The sequence below is a fragment of the Ictidomys tridecemlineatus genome, chromosome 10, assembly GCF_052094955.1.
Source record: "Ictidomys tridecemlineatus isolate mIctTri1 chromosome 10, mIctTri1.hap1, whole genome shotgun sequence".
NCBI classification, from domain to species: Eukaryota; Metazoa; Chordata; class Mammalia; order Rodentia; family Sciuridae; genus Ictidomys; species Ictidomys tridecemlineatus.
The window spans coordinates 123,806,833-123,833,896 of NC_135486.1; the positions used below are offsets into that span (position 1 = coordinate 123,806,833).

Here is a 27,064-nt window from a genome sequence, read left to right on the forward strand (position 1 = left end):
CTGTGTGCTCACTTCCTTCTGTCCCCATATGGGACTGGCGCCGTGGGGAGGGGAAACTTGTTGGGGTAGTGGGTGGCAGAGTTGCTGGACAGACTGGTGACACAGGCTTGGAAAAGGATTTTAATACAGGGCTTGGCAAGGTACAGCATTACTGAGACATCCTCAGGCAAAGAGCTAATAATATTGCAGGATCTCAATTTGGGAGGAGGGATAAGAAGTGAAAAAACACTGATTTTCTCAGCTTTCATTGAGGGGAATTAAGAAAATGTCTAAAGGTGATATATCATTTTAAATAATGGGAAGATAATGCCCTGAGGACAGAGGTGGAGGGAGAAACCAGAGAAGTCTCTTCAATCTGAACCTAGTCCAGAGGCACTTGGGTGTCAGTCTTTAGAACCTTGGCCACTTCATGCTTGAGAATCAGAAGTAGGATGGCATAGTGAGAACATCTGGAAATCAGTTTTTTGCTAAACATCCAGCAGGCCTGGGTTGAGAGTGAAGAAAACCCTGCCCTGGAACTTGGAACCAAGCATAAGAACACAATCCAGACTCAAGAGTTTGTGGCCATAAAATGTGGAGGGCTCTGGGATAGCTAGATGGCACCAGAGCTTTCAGCTCTGAAATCCAGCCATTCCATCCCATCCAGGGTGTGAGGGCTCGAGGCCATGATGGCCCCAGGCCCCAGCCCCACCATCACTGGGCTGTACCTTCCATGGCCTGCACCCAGAGAATGGTGCGGGTTCTGCTGTCCTCCCATGAGAACAGGGGCTCATAGCCAAAATGGCGCTGTGCCTTGTTGGTGCTGACAGTGAAGGTAGTGTTGGCCACAGCCAGTGTGTAGGGGTTCAGCAGGGGTGCATAGAGTACCAGTGGGCGCAGCAACCATTGCAGCAGGGCATTGAGGGCAGCTAGAAGCACTAGCAGCCAGTAGGGCAGCAGTGGGCGGGTGCCCACCAGACGCAATCCACAGGGGCCCAGGAACTCCATGTTGAAGTCTTCATAGCTCTTATAGGGTGACTTGTCATAGCAGAAGTACACTTGGCCGCCTATGAGTGCTGCCCGCTGCTCCAGCTCCCGGGCCACCAGCACATGCATCCAGGCCACATTGCCTGCCAGTGAGGGGAAGTGGCTATGCCTCCAAGGGCTCTTGCAATCACGTAAGATGCTGCTTTTCTGGACCAGCTTATGCACAAGCCACCCCTTATTTGGACCCATTTAGATGCTGCCCATATCTCTACCACAGCCTAGGAATGGCTGCTTTTTCCCCAGATCCTGAGGCCACTGCTCTCTTGAGTTGGTCTGTGTACATGCTACCCCTCTCTTTCCTGGGGAACTGCTGCTTCCATGCCTGCAATCTTCTCAGCCTATAGCTTTTTATGTCAGCATTCCCTAATAGCAGGGATACTGTTTCCTTTGTGGTCCATGCAGACAATGCCTACATAATCATCATCTACCTGCACCTGTGAACAGACCATCCTTTTCCAGTCAGAGCACAGACTGCCCCTCCCAGAACCACATGGGTCCCACCCACTTTCAAAGCAGGTTCTTCTGCCCTGTTCTTGGTCTCCCCCTGCTTAGCCCCGTCCTTACCCACATAGACCCGACCATGCTCCACAGAGGCTGGGATGGCCCGGAAGAGCCGACCCCCAAGGCGCAGACCCTGGCGGTAGAAATCTCTCATGATCTGATGGCCTTCACCATAGATACCGGTGGGACGCAGGGCACAAGTCACCAGAGGCAGCCCCCCTCGGACCTGATGGCAAAAGCCAAATGACAAACACTGTTAGGACCTGGGACCTAGCAGCTTCCCCTTTGTACTAGCCTCCTCAGGCTAGAGATAAGAGGCCCACAGGGCAGAATGCAAAGCAGCCTGCAAGTCAGGCCTGGCTGACCTGGCCTAGCTGCACCCCCAACGCCCATCTCTGTCTTTTGGCTTACCTTCCTTCCATTGGCCTCCAGGACCAGGCGCTCAGCTAGGGCTTTGCTGCAAGGATAGGGATGCTTGTGTACTGCCTCATATGGGGTGTCCTCATTGCCCCTAGTGAGGGTAAAAGGAAGACTCAATGCTTAAGGAAGTGGACTCTTTAAGTAATGGGGGATCTTAGCTCACCTGTAAAAGGGGTGTCCTTTGATGTTAGGTCCCACAACTTCCATGCTGCTTGTGTACACCAGGAACTGAGTTCCAGTCTGTACACAAGCCTCGATCACATTCTGTGTGCCTGGGGAGGAAGAAGATGGATCCAAGCTGAGGCTTCCTTCCTCTCTGCATCTTTCCCCTGCCCACCCCAGGTCCAGGGAGAACCAGAACAGGTGGAGTGAGGATGGACAGGATGAACAATGATCACACAGGGGCAGGGCTTTCAATAGTATAGGTTGTCACATGAGAATCAAAGGAGGTCAAGGTCAAATGGGGTGGGGGAACAGAGAGGTAAGATCAAGCCATGTGCCAGGGAGTGTCCTATGCAAGATTAGAGTAGGTGGGGAGCACCTCACCCCGCACGTTGACCTTGTGGATGGTCTCTGGACTGGCCCTTCCAAATACATCCACCAGCCCAGCTGTATGGATGACCACATGGGCTCCAGCCACAGCTGCTGCCACCTCCTGGGCCTGCGTCACATCCCCCTGGATGGCAGTCACCTGCACGGGCCCTGGTGGAAAAGCCGGGGAGGCCAGAGGCAATGTCAGATTTGAGGTCATCAGCCAGCTGCTTGGTTAAGCCTACACCCTTGGGAGCCACATGTTCCAAGTGACTCATTCATCCCATCCGTGTGGACCAAACAGCATAGCAGGCATCATCTTTTCCACCAAGCAGGGGAGTATCCTGGTTTGGGAGGGAATGGGGGAGACCATACCCTCTTCAAGACATCCTCCCCTTGTAGTCACCTGTCTTCAGCTCTTCTATCCAGGGACTCAGGTGCAGGTCAAAGATCCGCAGCTCCTGGAGCCTCGGCTCCCGCTCCAGCAGCATTCGCACCACATGCTCCCCCAGGAAGCCACAGCCACCTGTGACCAGGTACACCAGCTTCGGGGCCTGTGCAGATTCTGCCATGCCCAGCTGTGGGGAGAAACCTTGGCTCATCTGAGTTGCCTGCTGCTACCTGCCCCGGTTATTCATTACTCTTAGAAGGGGCCTGGCACCCTAGTGAACCAGAGCTCCATGACAGAGGGTGGGGAGGCAGAGTTGCTCCTGGAGGCTGCAGTGGTGGGGGCAGCAGCCAGGCTACCTGCCCTCTGATCCTGTTAACTGCTGAGTTACTAAAAGAGTAAGGGCCTGGGACACAGAAAGGGTAAGGGATTGAGGTGGATGGGGAGAGGTTTGGGGACAAAAAAGAAGGGTGGGGAGACAGGGCATTGTGGGAAGGGGAGGAAAGGAGAAAGTATAGGAAGGTGGGAAAGCCCAGGACCAAGGGAAGGGCTCAAACCAGGGAAAGGCTGCCTGAACCCTGGTATCACCTCTGCCTACCTGCAGCCACTGTCCCAGGGCGCCCAAACTGGCCACTGGGGAGGCGGTCTCCTGGGCTGGCTGGCCAGCCACACACCGTCTTCCTTCCGCTCGCTTCTCCTCCCTCCTGGCCTATTCCAGGAACGGAGGCTAGCCCAGCCTCCAACTCCTCTGCCCCTCACTCTCTTGCCACAGGGTGCCACCTGGTGGTCACTCAGCACTCCACCGGCATCTGGTTACAGCGAAGTACTTGGGGAGAGAGGATGGACAAGCCAGAACCTGCTGGGTGGGTGCTGAGGGATTTGGGGGCCCATAGGATCAAAGCAGCAGGGTGACCTCATTCCCACTGCATGACCTCAGTCCTTCCCTCCTGCTGGATCTCCCAGGAGCCCAGAGGCCCAGCAGCAGCTGTGGTTCTGGGAAGGAAAGGGAGGCCTGACCTTGGCCCAACTGTTGGCCTCAGTGGGGGATTCCTGGCATGGCTGTGTCAGCCTGTCTGGTGATCCAAAGCAATGGCAGCTGGGTCTGCAGGTCTGGGCTCTTGCCTGAAAGCCCTCTAGCCACCCCATACTTCAGACCACCCTTTCCCTCTCTTCATCTTGCCCCATCCATGTCTCCTCAACCCCCATCCCAGTCTGCTCTCCCCCAAAGATACTGACCAAGCACTTTTGTACAATAAAGTTTAATCACAATTATAAAAATGTGGCCTTGGGTTTGCGCTATTAACATATATACAATCCAGCCCAACAAGAAGGGCCCACCCCCACCATCCTGGCCTGGCTGAGCCAAAGCCTCCAGACACCAGGGTGGGAGGGTGACCCAAAGGGTCTGGCAGGAACAGAAGATGAGGCAGGGTTCCAGGCACGGAGTCCCCAGGACTGGGGGCGCAGGGCCCCCCCAGGGGGAGAACATGGCCACTGCCCCTAGAGACCCCTGAACTGGGGAGGGGTGCACACAGGGCACAAGGGGAAATCCCCATTAACACAAAGCAAGAGGGCTGTGCAACCCCCCAAGAACAGGATCTGTACAAGCCGGCACCCCAGGTTTCCACAGGAAACAGCTGCTGGCAGCTACAAAACATTTACAGCTTCTTCTCCGCAAAGAAAAAAATTAAGAGGTGGGTGGGCAGGGGTAACAGGGGAGGCAGAAGCTGCCTCGTCAAGGGACTGAGGCTCCCTCGCTGGGCTTGGAGCTCCCAACCCCACACTTGGAGATGGGGGCATGTGGGCCCTGCTGAACCCACTAAGGCTGGGGGGGTGCTGGGAGCTCAGGGCACCAAGGGGGAATAAATAGGGGTGTGGGCACCAGTCCTGCCCCACCTCAGTTGAGGGAGCCACGGCAGCTCTCAGTGCCGCATAGACACGGGATCTTGTTGTCCTCCAGCGGGAACTTATAGTCATAGGTGATCTCCTCATCCACGCCAATGGGCTGCTTGGAGTAAATCACGATCTTCTTCTGTGACTCAATGGTGATCACCTTGGCATAGCAGTTGGGCTACAGGGGGGGAGGACAGTGTGAGTTGTGCCCCCGTCCACATCCCTCCCATCCCTCCACCTAGCTCCCAGCGCACCGTGCAGCAGTGGTTGATGAACCTCGCCAGGTTGCCACACTTGGTAGCATCAATGATGGTGTCGTGGTCCACCCGGAACAGGTAGCTGCTGCCGATACCCTCCTGTACATAGCGCTTCTCCCGCATGTCAGCCACCATCTGGCAATATAGGACAGAAAAGGTCATAGCATGGCCTCTCAGCTTCCAGATGGACCAAGTCTGGTCCTACCAGCCCCTCTGGATAATCTGCCAGCTATCACTCCAGTGTCCATACCAACTAGGCCTAGATCTCAACCCCCAAATTGACTGCTTCTAGAAACCCAGCCTGCCTCTTTGGCCACCCATCCTAATCCTCTGTCTTTTTTACTAAGTCGCCAACAAGAGGACTCCAGAGAAATCTGCACTGGCAGTGGCCACTTCATCTCTTCTCCTAGGACCCACTCTCCAAAACAGGCATCTGTTGGCCTAGATGACCAATGCAAATGGCAGGTCACCTGTAAGGACCCATGTCTTGTATGAGAAGCAGCAACTCTTATATCCCAGTAAACAGGACAATGAGCTGTCTGCACTTTCTCCTTGGGTGATCTCACTCCCTCCCAGAGCTTCTGCTGTCAGCTAAGTAGTGGGGACTCCTCCCAAACTCCTATCTCCAGCCAAAATCCACCTCAGTAGAATTCCTGGGCGTCATCTTTAGATTTCCCTGGGGCCCTGCAACATCATATGTCCTAATTGGAACTCATCTTGATCACACATCTGCTCCTCCGGCTCACTCCCATTACACTGGGGCCCCATCAGAGTCATAACAGCTAATGGTAGCACCCCAAGAAAGAGCCTCACCTCCTCCTTTGTCCTCACTCTCCACAGTCAGCTCACTGCCTGGTCTCCAGTCCAGGCCACCTTCACCTTGGCTTGATCTATGACAGCACCACTGGTGTCAGCCTAGACTAGTTCTCTCTTCCCAGCACAACTAGAGGGAGCTTCCTACCCTCCAAGGACCTCTTCTGCTTAGCTTTTCAGAGATTCCCTCTCACTAGAGGCCCATACTTACTAATATTGCTTCCCAGCTATGGAAAATCTGGGCTCCACATGCCCCTCCCCTCCAAACTCTCATCTGCCACTGGCCCTAGTTTTTCTGACTAGCCATTCTGATCTCCCACTCTTAGCTAAGACTACCCTACCTCCAGGCTTTCACACACTTCTCACCTGGACCTGGGAGTTCCTCCTTGTCTTTAGGCTCCCAACTTAAACACACTATTTCTTGATGGTCTTAGACCCTGTTGTATGTGCTCACACTGCTCCTGTCTCCCTAAACTTTCCCTTTAATATCAAACACTACCCTTAAGTGTCATCAATTATCCAATATTCCCCACTTCCTTTTTTTGTTTTGGTAATGGGAATTAAACCCAGAGGTACTTTACCACTGAGCTACATCCTCAACCTTTTTAAAAAGTTTTTGAGGTAGGGTCTCACTAAGTTGCTTAAGTTGACGAGGTTGGCCTCAAACTTGTGATCCTCCTGCCTTAGCCTCCGGAGTTGCTGGGATTACAGGCACATGCCACTGTGCCCGGCACCCCACTTCCTTAAAGGGAAAGACACTACTAGTCCTGTTTCCTGCTGGACCACTAATATTGTTTACTATTGCATATTACTAATGAAGGATGAAGGACACAGGTTTTCACTGGCTAACTCTTGGAGCTGGGAGGGTAAGTAAGGCTTTGCCCAGAGGGTCAAATGGAACTCCTGGGAAATTCTGTGCTGTCTGTCTGGTATGTCAGATCAGAAGCTGAGCCTGGTGCTGGATGTGGAGCCTCACCTGGCGGATGTTCTGACCCACGTATTCAATGACCATCTCATCAGCTGCAATGGGTTCCATGGCAAACAGACCCCACTCGTGGATCCGGCTCCGGCCAAATCGAAGTTTCTTCTTTCGGAACTAGGGGGCAGAAGATAGATTCTACTGCTGCATGCCTCTCAAGACCAAGCTCCTCACCTTTCCTGCAGACCTCCCAGAATGGAGAACATTTCATTCCCCTCACAACCCAAACACAGGATCCTACCAGGGTAGCTCACCTTGCTTTTCACTGAGCCTCTTCCCTTCCCAGGTCCCCATTCCTCACCTTGAGCTGGTTTAACTTTAGCAGATCACTATCCATGATGGCTGAGGTGCCAATGGCACTTAGCAACCGCCGCTGCTCAGACCGGCGCTCCGAAAGCACACGGTTAGTCCCCTGCAAGGAGGACAGAAGGAAGTAAGCAATGGGAAGATGGTGAGAGGAGAGAGTAGGCCAGAAGGCAGGGCCCCACCTGAGTGTCCACTCCTTCCAGCTGCCGGGCTGAGACGGGGCACACATCCAGGTATTTGTCCTTCTCCTTCTTGCTGATGGGGTAATAACCTTCACTGCGTGCCGAGCCTGTCTGGTGCTCTCGGGGCCCATCCTGGGGCCGGCGCTTGCGCTTTGGAGTGCTCAGGTTGGTGAGTGCAGGGTGTTAAGGAAGAGAATGGGTCCCTCATTGGCCAGATCCCTGGAGCCTGCTCCTCTCCATCCACCCCAGTCCCAGCCCAAGGAAAGGGCGGCCGGTCTGAGCTGGTGGGCATATTAGGTGTGAAGGGACAGCAGATGACAGAAGTCAGTCTTGGACTCCACCTTTTCTGCCAGAAAAACTTTGGGAGGCAGAAAAGAAGTATGAGGCAGAGAGAAAAGATGGCTGGGCAGCCAGAGGAGAAACCCCCAGGCTGAACATGGCAGAGTGAATTGAACAGACAGGGAGGGAAATCAATGTAGCACAAGGAGGGATCTGAAGAAGACACTGCCTGGGGCTGTGACCCCAGGGAAGGCCCTCCCCACCCAAGGCCTGTGTCTTCCTATCTTGCATAGACAGGCCGAACCCTATGGCTCAGGATATTTGTGTGATGGACCCAGTGGGTGTCGTTAAGCCAGTCAGCTCCGCTGGTCTGTTGCAGTAGCCGCTCATATGTGAGCCGCAGGTAGCTCATGTCTTCTAAGTCTAGGCCCGAGTTCCAAATGTCATACAGAATGGTCATCTGCTCAAACTCGCTGCGGGGCTCAAAGGAGGGGGGTGGTGGAGGTGGGGGTGGGAGCGGTGGTCTCCGGCGCCGGGTGTGAGAGCGGAGGCTGCGCCGTCGGACAGCCCCCTCACCATCACTGCTACTGCTGCTGCTGCTGCTCTCTGAGGACTCGGATTCCTCCTCTTCTTCCTCCTCCTCCTCCTCCCCATCCTCTGGCTGCTGTTGCAGTTGCTGCTGCTTTGGCTCCTCTGCCTCAGCCACCACCACCTCAGGGGCCTCTAGGACCTCATCCACTGGGGAACTGAAGAGAGCTGCAGGGGCAGGAACTGGCTCCGGAGGCCGGGGGGCCGGTGTGGAAGGTGTGGGCTTGATGGCCAGGGCATAGTTGTGCTCCAGGAGGATGTGGCTGAGCAGGGGACTGGGGCGGTCTGCCTCATCTGAGGTCTCTGTGGCCTCTGAATCGTCGCCAGTAGGCAGGGTGGCCAGCCCACGCCGGGCTGGGGTCAAGGCCAGGTCAGCTAGTACTGCCAGGTCCACTTCTGTCCCTGGCTCACCCTCTTCTTCCTCAGTGGAGCGACCTCGGCCTCCAGCCCGGCTCCGACCCCCTCGGGACACCTCCTCGGGCCAACTCTTGACCAGAGATGCATGGTCCAGGGGCAGGTTGCGAATGGTCCGCTCTACGCCCCGGGGGACTTTGCGAGAGATCGGGCCAGGAGACTTGGCTTGTGGTGGGGCAGCTGGGGGAGGCTCTGGGGCAGGCACCTCCTCCACAGCAGAGAAGGAGACAGTTTTCCGGCGTTTCTTAGGTGGGGGAAGAAGGGGAATAGGAGAAGAGGGTCGCTGGTCAGAACGGGAGGTTGGGGCTGGGGGCCCAGCTGGTGGCTCTGGGGGAGGCTGGGGCACACTGGGAGGTGGTTCCTCTGTAGGACCTGGGGAAGGAAGCACACCAAGAAAGAGGAGAGTTAGATTCTCCCCAACTTCATTAGTGCTGTTAGAGGTAGGAGCCTTGGGGCTGAGTTGGGCTGTGCTCACTCTCCTCTCAGCTTCCACCCAGCAAACTCAGGCAGTTACACAGATCCTTCTCCTGGCCCAGGGGACACACTGCCTGCCTCTCAACCGCACACTATACTCAGCACTATGGGCTCCCTTGATAGGATGGAATTCTGCACTTGATCATTCACATAGCCAGCAAATGTACACTGAGTCCTGACTTTATACCAACAAAGGAGACAGACACTTTCAACATCCTCACAGAGCTCTCAGTCCAATGAGTACACAAATCAAATGCACAGCCAAACAGGGAAGATGGGGGAGGGCTCTCCACATTTGGATTTTAGCCATTTTACCAACCAAGACTGGCAGTGATGGAACCACATCCAACGACTAGGCACATGGACCAAGACAGTTTTGGTCAGCTGCATTCTATAATGAGGATCCAATTAGCCAGATCTGAAATACCCACTCCAATTATATATAAAATTCTGTAGTCTAGTGAGGTGGAAAAGATACAATGTAAAAAGCTGAATCTCAGTATTAAAAATATTTTATAAAATTTGCCTTCCTTCCCAGTTCCTAGATAGAACTGGTGATTTTTCCTAATGGGGAAGGGGTCAGAAGAAAGACTTCGCTGAAAAAGCTGAGACTGAAGCAGACACCCAAACAATGAGGAGCAGGTGGAGAAAGGAACACCTGTCTTTGAGAGGTGCTGCTTGCTCTGTCTCTCCAACTCAGCCCCTAGTACCGGGAACATGGCCTCCTTCCCCCTCCCTTGTCAGTGGAAGAAGCTTTTAGCCCAAGTTCAAGGTCACTGTCCTTATGAAGCCTTGTCCACTTCTTTAGACACTGGTTTCCCTGCAGAACCAGAATCCTGGAACTTTTGGCTGGCTATAGTAGATTAATAGCTAATACAGCAGCACCTCACATGGATCCAAATTTTTTTATATATACTATCTCATGTCACCCTCCCCAAAATAAAGTGCCCTAAGAAAGTACTATATTAATCTCATCTTACAGATAGGGAAACTGAGGCATAGGTTAATAACCTGCCCAAGATCACACAGTTGGCAAGTGACAGAACATCTGCATACAAGCAGCCTAGATTGAGTTCATGCTCTTAATTAATAGCTGCCCTATGCTGCTCTGGACACTTGTGGATATGGTGGTTTCACATCTGGCTCTACCACTCACAAAACTCAAGGGCAGGATGTGGGATTGTGGCTCATTGGTAGAGCGCATGCCTAGCATGTGTGAGGCCCTGGGTTTGATCCTCAGCACCACATATAAATAAATAAGTGGACAAACAAATAAATAAATAAAAATAAAAGATCTTTTGTCAACTAAAAAACAAACAAACAAAAAACCTGAAGAGCAGACAGCACCAGGCCTGGCCTGAATAGGCAGTGGTCAACCTATGCCCATGGCTTCAACCCATGCTCCTAAGACTGGTATCCTCAGCAAGGCCCTCAGCTTGCTATGTCCTAGGTTCTGAATACTAGTGGCAATCCACACCTGAAAGCTGGTGAGGCCCAGGTGCTTGTTCCAGGCACTCCAGTTTCTATGCATCTTCTCACCTCTTTTCTCCATGTTGGGGCAATCTCCCAACTAAGCCCTTTTCCTAACCCAGCCCACTGTCTTCCAGAAGCCTGGCTAAGGAGAACAAATTCCACCTCCAAGCTCAGCTTCACACAAATGTCCCTTTGCTTCCTCACCTAAAGCATTCCTTTCATTCAGGAGACAATTTGGGGGATCCCTCCTTTCTCTGAGAATTGCTTTCCTGATGCCTTCAGATCTGCAGAGGAAGGTCCCATACACCCTCCCACCCCCGTCTCCCCAGGGCCAGCACTAATGGATACCACTAAGATGATTCAAGCCAGTACAATCAGAAACTTCTTTGAGAATAAGGATCTAAGAAAGGAGCAGAGCTGTCAGTGGCCTGTCTAGAGGTTAGATGGAGTAGTCACCCTCTACTGGAATGAAGAAGCTAATTTTCAAAGGAGAAAAGAATGACACAGAATGTAAGACCTATAGGCAGGACCTACAGGAATTTTGGTTCTTGCTTCATGAGACAATAGGTAAACAAATAGGTTTTACCAGGAAGGTCATATCCTGTAAACAAATCCATTCTTCTACTTAAACTAACAGAAACTGGTTCCCATCACTAGAATCCTCAAGAAGCCCTCAATTAGGCTCCCACTTATCAGGAGCCACATGTTCTCTGCAGATAGGGGTGAGCTGCCCTTTGCTGCCCTCCCAGGGCCCTGCCATCAGGTCATACATTTCTGGCCTGTTCTTGGTAACTCAGATTTCCCTGTTCTGCCCTCTCTTCTAAAACCCAAGAGACTTGCCTTAATCTTCCTCTAATCTCCCACCTTGGCCATCTACCCAGGAGACTTCACTGGATTCTCACATCTCTAGAGATCTCTTTCATTCATCCTCAGCTATTCTCCACCAGTCACACTTTGGATTCACACTTAGATTTCCTACCATGTGACAAGTCCAAACTCACCTCTCAGTTCACCCTCCCACGTCCCTTTTTGATTTCTCATCCTGTGACTTCCCTCTAGTCCATCTCTCTTCTTCCATATTAACTACTATCTTTATTCAGCCTAGCCCCCAGGGACCTCACTTGGTCCTCTCTTTTCACAGTACCTTCCACACCTCTACATCCTCATCCTTCCACCATCTCTACTTATTTACCCTCTATCTTTGTCATTTCCCCCTTTACTTCTTACTTATTTCTTCCTTTCCCCCAGGCCCTGGCTTCCGCAGGGCTTTGGTGCTGCTGGCAAGCCTGGTCAGCTTCCACCCTCACTTCCCATTCTCCTCACTTTTCCAGGTAGGCTCCTACTCAAGCCATCCCTCATGCTCTTTTGCTCTTCAGGAATCAAACACCACAGCTCCTTGCCTCCCCAATCATAGATACATTTGCATCAGATCTACAGGCCCTCCCCAGGAATGTCACTACAGCAAGAATTTCTTCCTCTTCTAGTTCTTAACTGTCCCTGGTTGCCTTCAGTGTAGGAACATGCCCAAGTGTCGCCTACATTGAAAAGCTAACTCCTCTATCAATCCCGCATTCTCTTCTCCTTATCTCTCCAATTCCAGCTAAGTTACCTTGAGCATGTTCCTGCATCTCACTAAGCCTTGAATTCCTCATCTCTAAAATAGGAATGACGGGAATGCTGTGAGGACTGAATGAGAAAATGAGTTTTCAATGAGCCCCTAGATTTTGGCCCACAATAAACACTAAAAGTTAGCTAATATTATTATGGCCCCTCAACTCTCTTCTTTCTCAGCAAGAGTAGTCTACTCTTCCAGAAGACCTTCCTGCCCCACAGAGAATGGAAGGCTACTAATACTGATGCCCTCCGGACTGCTTATAGCCTCATAGTCCCTTCTGCTACCCAACGGACTCAGAAGAGGCTGGTGAGTATTTGAGGTATCAGTAGAAACTCAGCTCCTCATCTTGTGGGGTGTAGAAGGGAGCAGCATGTGCCAGTGTTAGGAAGTTTTCCTGTGGTCACTGCCCACCTTGGATCATGGGATCTCAATAACAAGTGGGAGATCATACGTATCTTTGAAGTGTATCTTAAAAAACTGACTGATTTGATTGCATGGAGTTCCAGCTATCAACATAGCTCATCTTACTTACTGAACAGCCTCTTAGTAGTATCCCTGCATCACTCTGCTCCCTCTCCACTTCTCTCTGCACTACATCTTTTGAAATCACAAATGTGATCATGTCACTCCTCTGAGGGCTTTCTACTGCTCTGAAGATAAAACCAAATTTCTAATGTGGCCCATGCACTTTGCACAAACCTGGCTCTTGCCAACCTTTCCAGTTTTAGTCATCTCACCAGCCCTAGTTTTCAACCACAAAGAGTTTATCTTTCTTCCAGATCTCCCAAGCTGCTATTCCCTCTCCCTTAGGGTCCATGTACATCTAATCCCTTCTACCTGCCTACTTTACCTGGATTTCAAGCTAACAATGCTTTAGCAGGAAAATGTTTCCAGGCCTGCAGATTGCATGCAGGTTCTGAGTACCCTACACTTTGCCTTTATGATGCTTTCAGTTTGCAATCACAGATTTTCTTATGTATGAATTATTCAACTGATATCTCTTCCTATACGCTGTAAAGCTCTATGCAGGTAGGACTAGCCTAACGGACTACCACCATACCCTCTGCACCTGCTACTGGTTGTGGTAAACATTCAATAATTCTTGAATAAGCAATTTTCACAGAATAAAGTATATGCATGTGCTATGAAATAACAGAATGTGCAAGTTCACAAAGGAAAGCAAAGATAAAACCAAGTTCTGGATTAATGTTAATATGTCAGATTAATCCTGCAAATATGCTCTACACATTAAGGAATAGGATTAAGAAAAATGAGTAGAAGCTGGACATGGTGATACACACATATAATCCCAGAAACTCAGGAGGCTGAGGAAAGAAGATTGCAAATTACCAGCCTCAGTTACTTGGAAAGACTGTCTCAAAATAAAGCTAAAAAAAAAGGGATGTGGATGTAACTTAATGGTATAGCACTTGCCTAACATGCATGAGGCCCTGGGTTCAATCCCCAGTACAGCCAAGGCGGGGGGAGAGGGGGAAGAAAAATTAGTAGGAAAATTTATTAAATTGGGAATTTCCACCTTAACTTACTTTTACTTGGGAGGAGATCATCCTGTTTTACTTTAGTAACTAAATACCTTGGTCTGGCTCTGTGAACCACCACAGCAGTGCAATTTGAATGTTAAGCCATTAACGTCTCCAAAGGGGATGGGACAAAAGACAGTGACTTTTTTTTGTATGTTTTTCCAATAAAGTCACACATACTTACAATTACTTAATAAATATTGCACTGTTCTCTCTCAAAGACACGGACGCGTACAAATACACACGTACAGATCACACTTCAGATCCTATACACCCACCTGCAGGCCTTGCTGGAGACTTCTCTTGTTCAGAGAGAGGTGTAACTGGGGAGCCTGCAACTCTCTCTGGCTCGGGCTCCTCAACAGGTGCTGGGAGAGGTGCTGGGACTTCTCCGGGGGGCGAAGACGCTGAGGAAATGACTGCTGGCTGCTCTTCTTCCTCTTCCTCTTCTGAGGATGATTCCGATGATGAAGAGGATGATGAGGATGATGAGGAAGAAGATGAGGAAGATGAAGAGCTGGAGGAACTGCTGCTCTCTGAGTCTGACGTGCTACCATTTTCACCATCTGAGTCAGCATACAGAGAACATTTCGAGGACGAATCGCTTTCCTCATCCTCGCCTGGAAATCCAGAAGGGATAATTAGGCGAGGTGGGAAGACCCTCATTCAGTCAAGCCAAGTTAATTCACTGGCTCACTACTCTGAACACAAGGCTCTACACCAGATGCTGGAAGTCCAATTTGTCAAGGAATTAGATAAGCACATGTATTCACAGGGCTGGGGAGCATGGCAAAGAGAACCCTGGATTCTGCCTGCAAGTCAGGGAAGGTATTCCTGAGGAGCTACTGAAATCAAGGACATGAAGGGGTACCACCAAGCAGACATGGGGGCTAAGCAGGGACAACAAAGATAAGAGAAAAAGAGACCTGGAGACAGGCAAAGCATCTGCTTGTACTACTGAAGCTTTTCCCATTGTGGGTCTTAAGGACAACCTGGATGAAAGACTCTGTAAGAAAAGATTCTGGGGGGCTGGGGATGTGGCTCAAGCGGTAGCACGCTCACTTGGCATGCATGCTGCCCGGGTTTGATCCTCAGCACCACATACAAAAAAAGTTGTTGTATCCGCCAAAAACTAAAAAATAAATATTAAAAAATTCTCTCTCTCTCTCTCTCTAAAAAAAAAGAAAAGATTCTGGGGTGAAATAAGCTTGAGAACACTGCATGCTCCATGCCTCTGGGAGACTGGTAATATGGGAAGTGCTTTAAAAAAAAAATCTAAGATCTTCATTGCCCTTAAGGAACATAATTGGGTAAATTAGAATAGGTGTTAGTGACTGGGAAGAGGGTTGGAGAATAGTGAGACGAAGCTGAACAGTTAAGCAGGTGCTAGATTATAAGTGGCCTATGCTGTCAGTCCGAGGAGTCACATTGTTGAAAATAGGGAATAGGAAAAGACTCTATGGAGAGAAGAGGATCAGGTGCACATTTTAGAAAAGATAATTTCATAAGTAATTTGGGAAATGAACTGGAATGAAAGGAGGGTGGAAATAGAGACAGAAATCAGTCAAGACTACTTAAAAAATGTAAGAAAGAAAGGACAGCAGTGGGAACAAACAGGTGACAAATTCAAGAAGCATCAGAAGGTAAAACTGATGAAAAGTAGTGATCTGTACCCCTCATCCTTAGTAGCTAATCCTGTCCTCTGTTTCAGTAAAGGAGAGCCTCAGATTATGTTTCCCATCCTGGTCCCTGCTGAAATGGTACTTCTCAGAGCTATTCTTTGACCATCATGTATGAGAACAATAAATCTTCCCCCAGGTCTGCTACCCTATCACTCTCTGCCCCATTACCCTATTTTGTCTTCTAAGCATAAACTTATTTGAAGTGAGAGGATTTGTTCACTTGTTTGTCAAGTCTCTGCCACCCATCCAACAAGCTCTCAAACCAAGGAACCATATCTGTCTTGGTCACTGCCGTGTCTTAAGTACCTAAAACAGCATCTGGCAGAGGAAGGGCCCAATATATATCTGAAAGGATGAATGAAAAGGAAGACTAAACTATGTATCTAAGTGGACACTGGGAGCCAACAGGTGTTTAACTAGACAAGAGGACTGATTGGTTGATGGCAGTCATGAGGAGGGGGAGAGGGAGGCACAGCTTGGTGGCTGGTCCTTTAGGAAGAGCAGGGTCCGGTTTGGTAGCGTCAAAGGGCAAGAGAATAAAGACCCCCTTATCTCTAGGGCTTGGGAAAATAATACTTTGCTGAGTTGTCCTCAGAAAAGAGCTGTGTTTCAGAAGAAGCAAGCAGAAGAGATACCTTTGAATACTTGAGTTAATATTTCCAGGGGGCCAAGGATTCCAAAAGATGTGGCTGAAAGAGTTGCTATTGCAGGGCTGGGGATATAGCTCAGTTGGTAGAGTGCTCGTCTAGCATGCACAAGGCTCTGGGTTCAATCCCCAGCACCACATTAAAAAAAAAAAAAGGGTTGCTACTGTACAGTATGATCAACAGGAAGGTTATGTGGGCTCGAGAAAGGGCAAATCATGTGGCTCAATCCCTTTCTTTCTACGCCAAAACTCACTATCTTGCTCACCATCTGATGCTTCTGTCTCTTTCTTAGCAGTATCCACAGCTTCTTCTCGATCTTCATCTTCTTCATCTTCCTCATCATCTTCCTCATCCTTAACAAAAAGAATAAGGACTAATAGGAAAGGAACAACTAGTCCTCCATGAGGACCTAGGCTCCAGCCCAGAGAGAAGCTGACATAGGAACAAAGATTCAGGAAATAGGCTTCTGGCAGGAACCTAGCACCTCTCACCTTATCTGAGGAAGACTCCTGGGATGCCTCTTCTCCTTCACTATCCAGAGCAAAGGACTTTCGGTGCTTGCCTTGGGTCTTGCCTCGATCTTCGTCTCGCTTTGGGGGCTTGGACCCTGGACGTCCTGGTTCTCCAGCTTCCTTCTCTCGCTCGGGGTCTAGGCCAGGTGAGTGAAGTTTAGGGAAATGCCCATCAACAATGTTTCTACTTCCCTACCCCAGACACGAAGAGTTTTCTGTACACTGCTGCTGAACTTCCCAACAGGACATAGTTTATAGAAAGCGGAAGCTCAGAGAAGAAACACAAACACCTTGCAATTACCTAATATTTTATAGTTTAGACACACACCACATAGTTTATCTTTCGTTCTTTTCTCCATTAGGAGAACAAGAACAAGTCAACTTGTTCTGCCTGGCCCATGAAAAGAGTACTAAGGCCAATGGGTTTCCTGGGAAGTTGATCTGACTCAATAAGGAAGTTTCCCAGCTATACAAGCTGTTAACCAATAGCTCAGACTTCAACAAAGTGGGAGGAAGGTTGTAGGGGAACATTTAGATAGTAAACTTGGGTAGATAACTTGTTTAACCTCCAAGTTTGATTCCAAGTACTGAAGTTATCATTTTCATGTGGTAGGCGAAAAACTCAAGCCAACCTACCAGAGTAAAGACCCAAACTAAGATCCAGGGAGAATCCTATCAGTGCTTCTAACACCTCCCAGAATGGCTTTATTTTCATTTTAACTCAATATCAACATTTCCACTTGGCTCTTTTCCTCTCTAAGTATCCCATTCCCTTTCTCTTTCTGCCTGATCTCCCACTCACCATCTTCATCTTCTTCAGCAGGAGTGGAGGGTCGTGGCCTCTTTTCTTCACTGGCCTCTGAAATTTCTGATGGCTCTTTCCGCTTTACCTGGGTGAGAAGGAAGACATAGGGTCCACTTAGAACTCACACATAATTCCCAATCACCCCTACCCTAAGGATGGAAGGCCCCCTTCCCCACTCAACTCAGAGAGATCACAGTTCAGGGTACCTTGAATGAAGGCAGCCGTAGGGCCCCTCGCAGACCTGACCCAAAGGCGAAGGCCTCGATGCCTGTGGTACCCCCACTCTTGGCCCAGTCTACAAGGGACAGCATGCCTGGCTCTTTGAGCTTTGTCTTCTCTTTATCCTCTTCCTTGGCTTGCTGTTTGGCTGCATTCTGGAATGGCTGCAGACAGAAGGGGGATAGAAACTCAGACGATCCCTTCTGCCTGAGGACCACTCTTCCCAGGTTCCAAGAATAGAGATGCATTAACTTGCTCCTCCACTTGACACCATCTCTGTCTTGCCTCTACCAGTCCTTTACAGACATTTTCCTCAAAAGTCTGCACACTTAGCTCATTGACCTTACGAACAGCTACTATTTTTCCTAGTTTACAAATGACAAAACTAAAAACTAAGGACAATAAAAATTTAAGGGCCTTTTCCACTGTAAGTAAGCAACAGAGCCAGGATGAAGCTCTTCTAGCTCAGGTCTGTCCTTGCCTGTTGCCCCACTAAAACTCCCCTGACCAACTAGTATATCCCCAAAAGCCAGCAATCTCATTTTTCACTTGCTTTGACCTGCAGAAACCAGAGTTCTACCTCTTCCACTAAAGTCCAAGATTGCCCAGTTCTAGGCACTGACCCTTACCTTGGCCTTCTCTTCCTTGCTTTCCCACCACTGGTCAAAGGCTCCAAAGGCCACATTTTCCACCATCTTGCGGTTGAGGTCTCGCTGCATGATGCTTTTCATTTCTTGGACTAGGGTGGCCAGCACACGGCCCACAGTGCCCGCTGATGGTAGGGCCTTGCCTTCTGCCAGCTCTGCTTCCTCCCTAGGAGGCAGCCGGGCCTCTTCACCCGAGACTGAGGAGGAGGGCAGGGGCTCGGCTGCCATGGGCAAAGGCAGGTGGTAGGCCTCCCGAGAGTATGCCCCACGGCTTTCTTGCCCTTGGGTATATAGAGCATAGGGCAAGCCATAGGCTGCCTCTTGCGGGGGCGGAAAGGGGAGAAAGGCCTCCCCAAAGGCCCCACCAGGAGGGCCAGCAGAGGCAGCAGTCAATCCCTTGCCCTGCCGCAGCTGATGAAGCCGAGTTAACATCTGGGTCTGCATCTGGAAGGACATAGGCATCCCTCCCCACTGAGCCCCAAGTCGATCCATGAGTTCCAGGGAATTCACAAAGTCATAGATATGGGGTGGCGGTGGTGGAGGTGGGGGGTACTCTGGGGGTGGTGGCCCATCAGGTCGGGGTGGGAGGAGGTAGGCAGGTTGGTGGGGAGGATAGCCAAGGGGAAGGGAAGCCAGGTAAGGAGGTGGAGGAGGAGGTGGAGGAGGTGGGGGCGGAGGCTGCTGAGGGGGTGTTGGGGCCGGAGGGGGTGAACCACCCCTGTCATCATCGGAGATCTCCATGTCCTCTCCAGAAGAGCATGGAGAAGCCTGTGGGGGTTCAGAGGAGGGTCACAGAGAATCTGTTTGTTCCCTGGGCTTTTCCTCAGATCTTTTTCTTTTCTAAATCCCTTCCCTCTCCCTCAGGGTCCAACCCTGCCTCCCAGATACCAAATACCTCCCCTGGTTGACCCCAGCCTTACCTGGTTCTGTCCATTGGCCTTGGGAGACTCTCGGGCAGCCCCTGGTTCCCCACTTCCTGTAGGTGCCACATCTTCAAAATTAGCTGGGGCCGGAGGGGGTGTGCAGGGCCCATGACCTGACCCAGAAGGAACCTCGCTCCCTGTGTCTCTAGCCCCAGGGCCTGTACTGCTGTTCTCTTCCTCCTCCTCTGTGTCAGAGGCCAGGAAAGAAAATTTGGAGCGCTGCTCCTTCAGCAGCATTTCAATGCGGGAATCCAGGCTGCTGTGCTGGGCGAAGGGCACACTCTCATTGGTGGTCTCTGGGGCTGGGGAGCAGGAACGGGCAGGTGAGGCTGGGCGGGGGGAGGTCCGAGCTTCTTCTCTCTCAGGGCTAGGCCCCCCACCACCCCCACCTCCACCAGGTTCTGGAGGCTCAGGGGGTGGGGCCTCTGAGGCAGGAGGCCGGTAGTCTTGGTCAGTGGCCCGGCTGGGCTCAGGGGGCAAGTAGGAGGTGTAGGAAGGTGGGAAGCGCTCAGCGGTATTTTCTGTAAAAGGGGCCCCCGGGGGCTCCTCCCGAGTTGCCCGGCGTGGTGGGTAGGAAGCATGGCGCTGATAGCGATTCCAGCTTTCATAATATGCTGGGTAGTTTGAGTCAGAACCACGAAATTGAGAGGACGAGGAAGAAGACGATGATGAGGAAGATGAGGACAATGAGGAAGAAGAAGAGGAGGATGAAGCGGTGGCTGCAGTGGTAGCTGAGATGGCTGTAGAAGCGGTTGTTGGGGCAGAAGATGCAGAAAAATGGCGGCGGGAAAAGGAATCTTGGTAGCTGTTCTCTGACCGCCGGGGTTTGAAGGAGGTTGAAGTGGTGCTGGAGAAGAAGTAGGAGAGTTATAGGCTCATCTCTATATGACCAAATCCAACCATCCTGGTTCTCATGCCCAAATCCTTATTAAACTGCCACCCAAAAAACTAAATGTCAGGTTGCCAATTAGCATCCCTGAAGACAGCAATTTTTTAAAATATTTTTTTAGTTGTCAATTTATATGCTATGCTGAGAATCGAACCCAGTGCCTCACACATACTAGGCAAGCACTTTACCACTGAGCTACGGTCCCTGAAGACAGCAATTAGTTGGCTAAATTTTCAGAGACCAGCACAAATAATTTCCAACTTCTCTCAGACTTTGAACATCTCCTCAGAGGCAGGTCCCAGAATTTGAAAGCTTGGAGCCCCAGAGAGTGTGTGCTTTGTACCTGCTGGAGTAGGCAGAGTCCTGAGAGTAAGGGGTGCTTCCCCGAGACGTGTAGGGAGTTCCTTGGGAGGACTGAGGGGTGAACTGGCCAAAGGAAGATGGGGTGTCTTGTCGGCTGCTGGAGAAGCTTGTGTCCTGGGAGCAAGGGGTGCCATTGCCAGGGGTGCCCACCACAGCAGTGCCTGCTGGGTAGGCAGTTGTGTCAGAGGAAGAGCGGCGGCGGGACTCAGTCTGGAGGGAGAGAGGAGGCAAGGAGAAATGAAAACACCATTTGAAAACTTGGTTGCCCCAAACCAAGAATCATAGTTCCCTGACTTGAAAGCATTTAAGCATCTTTTCTTGGTTCTTTCTACCACTTGATAGCGAAGCCTAGAACCTCCGAAGATGGCTCCTGCTCCTAGCAATCAAGCAGTTAGGATTATAGCAACCACAAACTTCTTACCGTTTCAGTGGCTGCACCAGATCCCTGGAACTTCTCGCTCAGGGCCTTGCCCCCAGTGGGCACAGTCTGAGGGGTATAGGAGCCATTAACAATCAATTCATAGTACTTCATTCGTTGTTGTCCTAGAGGGAGACAAATGGGAAACAATAGTCAGAAAGAGAAACAACTTCTTTCTGATTTGGTAGTCCTTTTTCTTTCTTAGGCTTCAAGCTTCCTACAATTTCTTGGAGTCTTGGGTTCTGGGATTTCAGTTTTCCTACCTTGTCTCTATCTCTGCAAATTGCTACCTCATCTCCACCTCTTAACTGCTTTAAGTAACATATTTTATGACACTTTGCAGTTTACAAATACACTTCTACGTATTCTAGCCTTTACACTAGACGATTCACAGGAGAAGAATCAGTATCCCTGTTTTTTTTTTTTTTTAAGTTGGACACAATATCTTTATTTATTTATTTTTATGTGGTGCTGAGGATCGAACCCAGGGCCTCGCACATGCTAGGCGAGCTCTCTACTGCCGAGCCACAACCCCAGCCCCAGTATCCCTATTTTATAAACCTAAAGCAAACTGATCTGCACAAAGTCACAAAATCAGTCAATATAAGAAATAGAATTCAAAAAAATATTAGGTTGTCTGATGATAAATCATCCTATATACTAAAGTTTCCAGGATGGCAGCCTGAAGATTAAATCCAGCCCACAACCTATTTTATTTGCCTTGTAAAATGACTTAAAATATCTTGGAAGGGATGCAACATTTAAACAATCAGATTACATATAAAAATCTAGGTTACTGACTTTTCTTTGAAAAATTAAAGTTGGGAATATTAGTCCTCATTCTCACTTGCAAACTGGTTAATATCAGCTAACAGCTGCCTTTTTGGATAGAGTTATATATACAGTATACCAGATTCCACTCCTCCCTATTGCTCAGACTGCTTTGTCTTTAGAGATGATTCTTTCTTTTCATTTTTTTGTGGTACTGGGGATTGAACCCAGGGGTGTTCTACCCCTCTGTGACATCCCCAGCCCTTATTTATTTGTACCAAGGATTGAAGCCAGGGTGCTTAACCAATGAGCCATATCCCTAGCCCTTTTATTGATTTTTTATTCAGTGATAAGATCTTGTGATGTTGCTTAGGGTCTCACAAAATTGCTAAGACTGGCCTGAAATTTATGAGCCCCCTGCCTCAGCCTCCAAGTCCCTAGGATTACAGGCATGTGCTACCATGTCTGGCTAAAATTTCAAAATCCAAACCAAACTAAACCAAAAGATGAAAACTTAATTTTTTTCCCCTTGTACCAGCGACTGAATCCAGACATGCTTAAACACTGAGCCATATCCACAGATCTTTTTAATTTTTATTTTGAGATGGGATCTCACTAAGTTGCTTAAGGCCTTGCTAAGTTTCTAAGGCTGGCTTTGAACTTGATTCTCCTGCCTCAGCCTCCCAAGCTGCTGGGATTACAGGTGTGCACCACCATGCCCAGCTAAAAACCTAATATATAGAAAAATACTTTTGGGGTACCAGGGTTTGAACTCAGGGGCACTCAACCACTGAGCCACATTTTGTATTTTTATTTAGAGACAAGGTCTCACAGAGTTGCTTAGCGCCTTGCTGTTGCTGAGGCTGGCTTTGAACTCACAATCCTCCTGCCTCAGCCTCCTGAGACACTGGGATTTCAGGAGTACATCAGTGTGCCCGGCTTGAAAACCTAATATTTTTGAGAATTTGTTATTAAAATCAAACCTGATTTTTACCATGCATTATGCTTCATTACAGTTTCCTGTTTTCTTTTTTGCAGTACTGGAAAAAAGGGGTACTTTAATCATTGGGCTATATCCCCAGCCCTCTTTTTAATTTCTTTTTTTTTTTTTTCCATATTGAGGATTGAACTCAGGGGCACTTAACCACCAAGGCATTTCCCCAACCTTTTTTGTATTTTATATAAATACAAGGTCTCACTGAGTTTCTTAGGACCTCACAAAGTTGCTGAGTCGGCTTTGAACTCATGATCCTCCTGCCTCAGTCTCCTGAGCCCCTGGGATTATAGGTGTGCACCACCAGCCCTTTTTTTTTAAATTTTTTATTTTGAGACAGGGTCTCACTAAATTGCTGAGGATGGCCTGGAATTTGCAATCCTCCTGCCTCAGCCTCCAGAATCACTGGAATTACAGGCATACAACACCACACCTAGCTACAATTTTTTATGGATATTCATGCAACTATGAATGCCACCCCAACCATGCTGGCAACATACAAAGCATAATACACAGACTATAATTCCTCTTTAAAAGTTGAAAAATTCTCAGTTTAAATACACATTTGGCCCCCAAGACTTTCAGAAAAGGAATCCCAACAAGCATGTGAGTTTACAATCTATGATAAAGACCAACCTTGAGCAGCAGGCATGGAAGCCCCTCACCTTTGATGTCAAGCTGAGCATGGATGATATTGCCCATGACGGAGGTAAGGTGGAGATTTTTGACTGTTTCCTTGGCACCCCGAGTGCTGGTGAAAAGCACACGGGCCAGGCCCAGGTGCTTTCGAGTACGGGGGTGAAGAAGGATCTCTACCTCTTCTACCTCACCATACTTTCGGCACATATCCTTTAAGAAGGTTTCCCGCACATTGTCATTCAGCCTTGCAAAAGTCACTTCCTTAAGTGGAATCTGTCCAATATAGAACTCATCCAGCTGTGGAGAAGATAAGAGTTGGTCTGAGATCTCTATACTAATCACTGTTTCTTTGCCTTTTGAGAATCTTTAGCTAAGCTTCATGAAGTCAAGAGAAATGTCTCGGAAGTAGGGGCAAGGGAAGGAGGCCACAACAAGGACTACATCAGTCTTGACCTTTCTCTCCCTGAATTCCTGTACCATAGAATGGCAAGAACTAGGAATAGAAATATACACATGGAAAGAACTGGTTGTAGGGAAATAATCCACTAGTTCAGCTTTTAACGACTATAATAGGTTAGACACTTAGAAATACAAAGGTGGAAAAAAAGAGATTCCCATTTACAAAAGTAGACAGGACAGACATACACAATCACAAAGTAACACAGAAAGAGTGTAAATGGTTTCTGAGAGCCAAAAGAAATTGAATCAGGGAAAAACTCATGGGTTTCTGAATTCACAGGAGTCTACCAAAATAACAAGGACTTCTAGGACGTGGAACTATAAAACAACTTGGCAGCTGGACACAGTGGCATACACCTGTAGTCCCAGCTCCTCAGGAGACTGAGGCAGGAGAATTGCTTAAGGCTAGGAGTTTGAGGCCAGCCTGGCAACAGAGCAAGACCCCATCTCAAAAAAACAAGCAAATAGGCACAGAGGTGCCACTTCTACTCTCAGCTCCTCGGGAGATAAAGGCAGAAGGATCACAAGTTCAAGGCCAGTCTGTGCAACTGAGACACTATCTTGAAATAAAATGAAAAGGGCTGGGGATGTAGTTTAGTGGTTGCCTAATATGTGTGAGGCCCTAGGTTGAATAACACAATATGTAAATAAACATATAAGATTGTTAAGAAAGACTTGGTATTTATAAAAATTACAAATTATATGGTATGAAAAGATAGATGTCAAAGCAGAGGATAAGGCTTGGCCACATCAATCACTATACATGCCAATGCTCAAAAACAGACTTGGCAACAAAAATAAAATAAGAGAATAGTAAAATCTCTTTACTACTCTCTTAACCACTGAGCCATATCCCTAGCATAGACACAACTGTCAGCGGGACAGAGCAGTTGAGTGAAGCACAGAGGCAAGGAAACCCAGTGAAATGAATACAAGGGTCCACATTAAGGAAATGGCAACAGGAATTTAAAAATTAAGAAAAAAACTGCTGGTTAATTCCTAGATTTCCAGTCTGTGCAGGTAAGGAAATGGTGTTACATTTATCAGTAGAGAAAATGAAGGAAGAATAGGACTGAGAGGCAAAGAGATTTGCTTTAAATCTCTTCTTGAGTTTGAAATGTCTGTGGGGCCTCCAGATGGAGCTGCCCCCTACAAGGCACACAAGTGTAGAGTTCGAGATTGATGTTGACTAGAAACATATTTGGAAGTCATTAATGCTGAAGTAATAGTCAAAGCTATAGGGATTGTCCAGGAAAAGTACACCAAGGAAAAAAAAGGGTGAAGAGACTCTATTATAAAGAAGAAAACTAGTGAAAGAAAAATAATTAAGACAAAAACAAAGACAAAAACTTAGAACTACCAGTTTTCTAAGCTCAAGGCCTGGTGAGTACTCTGCTTGGATTGGAAAATGGAAATGCTTTTAGGAAACAAGATGGAGGATCACATGGCCAAATGAGAGGTGAAGAACATGGGCAGTGGTCTTGTCACTCCCCTTAATTGCTGAAGAACTGGGATTTCCTGCTGTTGTGTCTAGGAATACACAGTGACAGACATGACAGCTAAACCTGTCCTCACCTCATCTTTCAAGAATTCAACAGCCTTGCCACCAGAGATACACCTGAGACACCACAACTATACAAGTGTACTTCCTGTCCAGAACATCCCAGCCTCACAGACCCAGAAGCTGTCATATCTGGCTGTCAGTCTTTCACTGGAATACCCATTTTATCAGGCTCTGTAAAGACTACAGTGCCAGGATCCTCCACACCCCTCCAAAGGCCACCATACCAGGAGACACCTACCTTAAACTTAGGGACTGGGAGGGAAAAGTCTCTGTTTTTGGACCTGACATGGCAACGGGGGTCTTGGAGGTCTTCGACTGGTATATACTTTGAGTCCTAATAAGGAAAGCAGGAACAGAAACACAGCTCAGGATGAAGCCAAATTGTTGAGCTCTAAAAGGCTCATCTGAGGACCCATATGATGCTAAAGAGCTGGGGTCACCTGCTCATTTTTGAGAAGGCAAGCCCTGAGTATGGGAGCTCTAGGTGCTGAAAGGAGTAAGAGAGAAAGGGGGGCCCTAGAGTCCCCTAGAAAGCAAGGAAAGCCCTGGGGCACTCACGTTGACACTGAAGTGGATTCCGTCATAGCGGTACACCTTCTGAGAAGGCCTGCGCAAGGCAGGGTCCAAGGCAGGATCCACGATGAGCTTGTAGTTCCGCCACTGGAAGCTCGGGGCTTTCTGCCCATCTCCCCCACCTTCTTGATCCATCTTTGCTCATTTACACTGTTAGGAAAAGAGGGATACGCAAAGAGGGTCCAGGACTTAGGCCTGACTCCCTTGCTGTCCCCTCATTGGCTAGCCCAGATTCCAGGTTCTCTCATCACTCCAGTTTCCACACCTCACCCAGACCCGTGGCTCCCTCAGATTTTGCCCCAAGTACCCTGTCTCACCACAACACCCCATTCTCTCTCCACCTCCCAACTCTACCCTCAGGCCCCCAGGCCCATCTCGCGCCCCCTTACCTTCCCGCTCTCCCCAGCGCGCGCCCCACTTGGCCTCGGCGCAAGACCCCTCCCCCGCCCCCTGGCAGGCCCCGCCCCCTCACGCCTCCTCACCGGCCAGCGGCCCGGGCCAAGCCCGGCTCCCGCTCCCACACAGCCGCTCCCGTCCCCGCGCCCCGATCCTCTGGCCGAGAGGTGGCACCTCTTCGGGGCGTTGGAAACACCGCGAGACCGAGCCCGAGACCCGGCTTCAGCCCCGAATCCGGGCGGGGGGGGTGGGGGGAACGCGCGCCGCTGCCCTCTCCTCCCGCCCCGGCGCGTTCTGCACCCCCCCCGTCTCCGCGCACGCGCGCCGCGGCCCTACTCACCCGCTCGTGGCGAGCGGCTCCCCCTCCCCCCACCCCGCGCGGCACCTCAGCGGCGCGAGGCGGCGGTGGCGGCGGCGGCAGCGCGAGACCCGGCCCCGCAGCGGTGGCGGCGGCGGCGCCCCCCCACCACCACCTCCCCGGCGCGCGCACCAAACACCACCGCCACCTGCGCGAGGCCCAGAGGGCACAGCGTCTGCATTCGCACTTTCGTCACAGGCGCTGCCTGGAGATCCACGGGTCCGAGGGTAGCGACCCTGCCTCGGCCGGCGCCCTGTATGGCTCGGGAGTTGTGGCCCAAGGAACCTGGAGATTGGCCGCATCCCCCGGAGAGTGGGTTTCACCACCACTATCCAGCTGCTCCAGACTGGGGTTCTTAACGAATCAGCGGCGACGAAAGCTGCGACTAATCCCTGAGGAAAAGGGGGCGGGGCGAAGGGGAGGAGGCCAGCCAGAGCTCGGGAGTTTTGAGTGGCGCGTTGAACAGACGCAGATTCGTCAGGCGGGCGGGGCGAATTGGTGGACAGGATGCGTGCTCCTTTGCTC

The 27,064-nt window shown here is 49.8% G+C and overlaps 2 protein-coding genes across 10 annotated transcripts; both read right to left on the reverse strand.

Moving 5' to 3' along the window:
• Window positions 1-107: 107 nt before the first annotated feature.
• Hsd3b7 (hydroxy-delta-5-steroid dehydrogenase, 3 beta- and steroid delta-isomerase 7) lies at window positions 108-3,975 on the reverse strand. 4 transcript variants are annotated; one of them, XM_078024032.1, is made up of 7 exons: window positions 3,465-3,975; window positions 2,885-3,004; window positions 2,494-2,649; window positions 2,111-2,219; window positions 1,939-2,038; window positions 1,591-1,753; window positions 108-1,109 (listed from the first exon to the last, which is right to left on the reverse strand). In XM_078024032.1, the coding sequence occupies exons 2-7, from the start codon at window positions 2,967-2,969 to the stop codon at window positions 694-696; spliced, it is 1,029 nt and encodes a 342-aa protein (XP_077880158.1). In that variant the 5' UTR covers window positions 2,970-3,004; window positions 3,465-3,975; the 3' UTR covers window positions 108-693. The 4 variants fall into 4 exon arrangements, with proteins under 4 accessions (XP_077880158.1, XP_013213357.2, XP_013213358.2 ...); XM_013357903.4 differs by having other exon boundaries at window positions 2,885-3,056; XM_013357904.4 differs by lacking the exon at window positions 3,465-3,975 and having other exon boundaries at window positions 1,939-1,984; window positions 2,885-3,458.
• A 134-nt stretch (window positions 3,976-4,109) lies between these two features.
• Setd1a (SET domain containing 1A, histone lysine methyltransferase) lies at window positions 4,110-26,866 on the reverse strand. 6 transcript variants are annotated; one of them, XM_040278751.2, is made up of 19 exons: window positions 26,727-26,866; window positions 25,771-25,935; window positions 25,451-25,546; window positions 23,216-23,486; window positions 20,789-20,910; window positions 20,348-20,577; window positions 19,113-19,962; window positions 18,175-18,960; window positions 17,533-17,709; window positions 17,324-17,411; window positions 16,501-16,658; window positions 16,275-16,362; window positions 13,959-14,300; window positions 7,897-8,949; window positions 7,297-7,469; window positions 7,110-7,220; window positions 6,806-6,925; window positions 5,014-5,151; window positions 4,110-4,937 (listed from the first exon to the last, which is right to left on the reverse strand). In XM_040278751.2, exons 2-19 carry the CDS (start codon window positions 25,918-25,920, stop codon window positions 4,764-4,766), a joined length of 5,127 nt encoding a protein of 1,708 aa, XP_040134685.1. In that variant the 5' UTR covers window positions 25,921-25,935; window positions 26,727-26,866; the 3' UTR covers window positions 4,110-4,763. The 6 variants fall into 6 exon arrangements, 5 of the variants coding, with proteins under 5 accessions (XP_040134685.1, XP_021581191.1, XP_077880157.1 ...); XM_021725516.3 differs by having other exon boundaries at window positions 26,688-26,826; XM_078024031.1 differs by lacking the exon at window positions 26,727-26,866 and adding an exon at window positions 26,522-26,644.
• Between the last annotated feature and the right edge of the window lie 198 nt (window positions 26,867-27,064).